Consider the following 3,839-nt stretch of genomic DNA (forward strand, 5'->3'; position numbering starts at 1 on the left):
TGATCTGGAGAAAACATAAAAGATTATTATCTACAACCAATGGCTTTTCTTAATCAGGAAGAATGAGGGCTCTTGATTTCCAGTCCAAAATTATTTTTTCTTATCACCAGAAAGTCAAAAGTAGTAACAGTAGAAAAGAACATTATTTTTCTGGACAATAAACNGTANAGCTCCTCAATGTCATGTGTATTTGACCCTCTGTGAGGACAGAGTGAAAAGGTCAGTAAGGTTACTTCTGAAGTGTGTTCACAAAGGTAAGTATTGAATGCATGCATGTGGTTATTTTATTATTTTTTTTCCCAAACCACCTCTGACAGAGTCAGTGAGCCTCTGATATGCCTGTTTCTTTTTCTTTTCATTTTATTCTTGTACCTGTAGTGGGTCATTGGTGCCCTGCATATTATTCCTAAAGAAATANCTTTCTGTATATTTATGGTTATTTCTGTAACTTGGGTTTCCCCACTAGTTTCTTTCAGCTCCAATAGAATGTAGAAAACACAGGCACAGAAAAGGATTGGCTTGATTTTATCTTTCTTTTCTCATTCTTAGTCATATATTGAAGGGAATAAGTTGGAGAGGGCTTGGATTTTATTGTAATGTTATTACATTTACTCTTCTCACAGATATGAATTGGGGAAGAATGGCTTTAGGAAATGACTCTTCAGTGAAAGAATTTATCCTGCTTGGCTTGACACAGCAGCCAGATCTCCAACTGCCTCTCTTCTTCTTCTTCTTGGGAGTATATATATTCTCCGTGGTGGGGAACCTGGGCTTGATTGTTTTGATTGTGTTGAATCCTCACCTGCAAACCCCTATGTACTACTTTCTCTTTAACCTTTCCTTCACAGATCTCTGCTACTCCACTGTCATAACCCCCAAAATGCTGGTGAGTTTTGTGAAGCAGAACACCATCTCTCATGCTGAGTGCATGACTCAACTCTTTTTCTTTTGCTTCTTTGTTATTGATGAATGCAACATTTTGACAGCAATGGCTTATGACAGATATGCTGCCATCTGTAAGCCCCTGCTTTACCAGGTCACCATGTCCCATCGTGTCTGCCTCTTGATGACAGTTGGGGTGTATGTGATGGGGTTTGTGGAAGCTATGGCACATACTGCCAGTATGGTACACCTGATCTTCTGTGATAGCAACATCATCAATCACTACATGTGTGAAATAAATGCTCTTCTAAAGCTATCCTGCACAAGCACTTCCATCAATGAGCTGGTGGTTTACATTGTTGTAGGTTTTAATGTAATAATGCCCACTCTGACTATCTTTATTTCTTATACCTTGATCCTTTCCAACATCCTCAGCATCCATTCTGCAGAAGGTAGGTCAAAAGCCTTCAGTACCTGTGGCTCCCATATGATTGCTGTTTCTCTTTTCTTTGGAGCTGCAGCCTTCATGTATCTTAAGCCTTCTAGTGCATCAGAGGATGAAGATAAAGTATCTACCATTTTTTATACCATTGTGGGCCCAATGTTGAATCCTTTCATCTACAGTATAAGGAATAAGGATGTCCATATTGCTCTTAGAAAAACTTTGAAGAGAAGCATTTTTATTTAAGTAGAATCTGTGTTTGCTATGAGAGGAAAATCTTAGAGCATGTGTGGTATACAGCTAGAGAGAGGATTGGAGAGATAGCTTAATGACCGAGGATTTGCTTACAAGCACAAGACACTGGATTTGAACCATAGCCTTTCAAATCAGCAATAGCAAACAAACAAACATACAAAAAACAAAAAACAACCAAATCATCCAAACAAAAACAAACAAACAAAATAACCCCAAAAGAGCAACAATTAAAAAATATGAGAATAATTTGTTTTCAAATATTGTTAATATTACGCAAAATTAAGTTAATTGTATGGGAAAGTTCAGAGGTAAAGAAAATAAATATCCTTTCCACTACAAAGAAAAGTTTCTTTTCTAATTTCTCAAAACCATTTATATATTTTTTCACTATTGAAAACTGATCAAACACATTTTCCTTTTTTTTTTTTTGTGGCTAGCCTTAAAAATCACAACTATTTAAATACAAAACACTGGATTATATTCTCAGAAATGGTAGGATCATGAGACTAAAAAAATACACATTTTATTTTCTATTTTTGCCAGTGTGACTTTGGAGACTCAGGTTCTGTTGCATGCTTGGCTCTTCTACTAAGCTACATCAAAAGCACAATTATGAGGTCTTGCTTAGAATACCTCTAGAAGTTTTATGTCTCTGTGCCACTGAGATACTGATTTCAGAAGTTTTAGAAAAAGTAACTCAATAATTCAGTTAATAATATGCTGGGAAGATTTTTAGGAGATTTTATTTTAAAGCTTTCCAGTTTCTCCAAAGACTGAAGTATGGATGGGAAATGTCCTTTTCAGTCTAGTCTTTTCTCTATAGGCGTAAGTCAGTTTGGTAAAGAGGAGTTGATGTATTGTGAATCCAGGAGAGCTGGCCCCAGTTGTAGGGGTGCAGGAAAGCCTGATGTTTGATCAGCTGAGATATCTTTCATGCTCACATCCAACACCTCAACATCTTCCTGCTGGGGTACATTAGGGGACCAGTTCTACAGATCCAAAACTACAGGATCGCCCTGATACAAGGCAATAGTAGAATATCTAAAAGGAGTCCCAGAGAGGTTCAAGTATTGATAGAAATGCAGAAGCCAGAGGCCTGGTAATAGACCAATGACTTACTGCAATGTATGTTTGCAAGCAAAGAAGTATGTATAAACATTATACTTTTTTTCCCTTGAGAAAGAATTGTATGGTGTAGCCTAGTATGGCCATGAAATTAATATTTTTCTTAACTTTGTCTCTTGAGGACTGAGATTATAGGAATGTACCACTACTGTATGTTTACAACTTCTGTGTTAATGATGACCTGCTGGAAGTTCCAAGAGAACTGCCTTTGCTAGTATATGTGTTAGCAGCTGATCATAACTGTTGCTGTCACTGTCATTACTATTGATTTCTAGAGAATTTGTTTTAATATAATACAAATTAGAGTTAATTCAGGACTATTTAATAATTATATATATTTATGACAATTGTATTTAACATTATAGTTGTGAAGGCCATTCAAACTGTAATATAGAATGCAAATATAATTTGTCACAAATAACATATGCATATGGAGAGAAATCCCACGGGCATATTTAAAAACAGCTAAGGAAGCACATGTTTTTGTTCTATAGGGAATGGATGTAGTATCTTTCCATGCCAGACAAGGACCAATATCCATGAATATACACACAGTTTGCGAGGATTTTGTTGGAGAAATAGTACCATTCTTACATATTTATTATTTATTTACTCATTTAATGCAAAACAGTTATACCAAGGGAATGAAGATAACCACAAGTCATATAAGCTAGGTTAGTATATCTGAGACTCATTCACAAGGTAGTGTAATATTAAAAGCTTTATTTCTGAAGACAAGATATATTGTTGAGCGATCTGTAAAACAGGAGTATACATGTGCATATATAAATGGATTCTCTTAAGAATAAAGTAGAAATTCTCAGCAGCAGGTGATTTCATGCTACTTCAATGAGGTTGACAGCCTCCTTTTGTCTCTTAGTGACATGAAACACATCAAGTCTTACTAATCCTGATGGTTCTGTCTCAGTGCAGTTCCTGTCTGTCTTCACTTTCTTTATAGATGAGTGATTATCATGAAGAAGCTTTTGTTGGTGTCCTATTCCCTAGAACAGTGGACTGGCTGTAACAGTACTAGGCTCTAAATAATGTGATTAGTTTAAATAAATTTGGAATATTAAGGTTATCCCTAAACCAATCTGACTAGTGTCCTTATACAGAAAGAAAATGGGGACAC

At 35.9% G+C, this 3,839-nt stretch overlaps 1 protein-coding gene across 1 annotated transcript; it reads left to right on the forward strand.

Moving 5' to 3' along the window:
* The first annotated feature begins 623 nt into the window (after window positions 1-623).
* LOC110302240 (olfactory receptor 145-like) lies at window positions 624-1,571 on the forward strand. The gene has a single exon (XM_021173076.1). It carries the CDS (start codon window positions 626-628, stop codon window positions 1,568-1,570), a length of 945 nt encoding a protein of 314 aa, XP_021028735.1. The 5' UTR covers window positions 624-625; the 3' UTR covers window position 1,571.
* Window positions 1,572-3,839: the final 2,268 nt, after the last annotated feature.

This window comes from Mus caroli, chromosome 9 (assembly GCF_900094665.2).
Source record: "Mus caroli chromosome 9, CAROLI_EIJ_v1.1, whole genome shotgun sequence".
Classification (NCBI taxonomy): domain Eukaryota; kingdom Metazoa; phylum Chordata; class Mammalia; order Rodentia; family Muridae; genus Mus; species Mus caroli.

Coding starts and splice junctions, on each gene's coding strand:
- LOC110302240 (XM_021173076.1), top strand. CDS start 626: ATGAATTGGGGAAGAATGGCTTTAGGAAATGACTCTTCAGTGAAAGAA.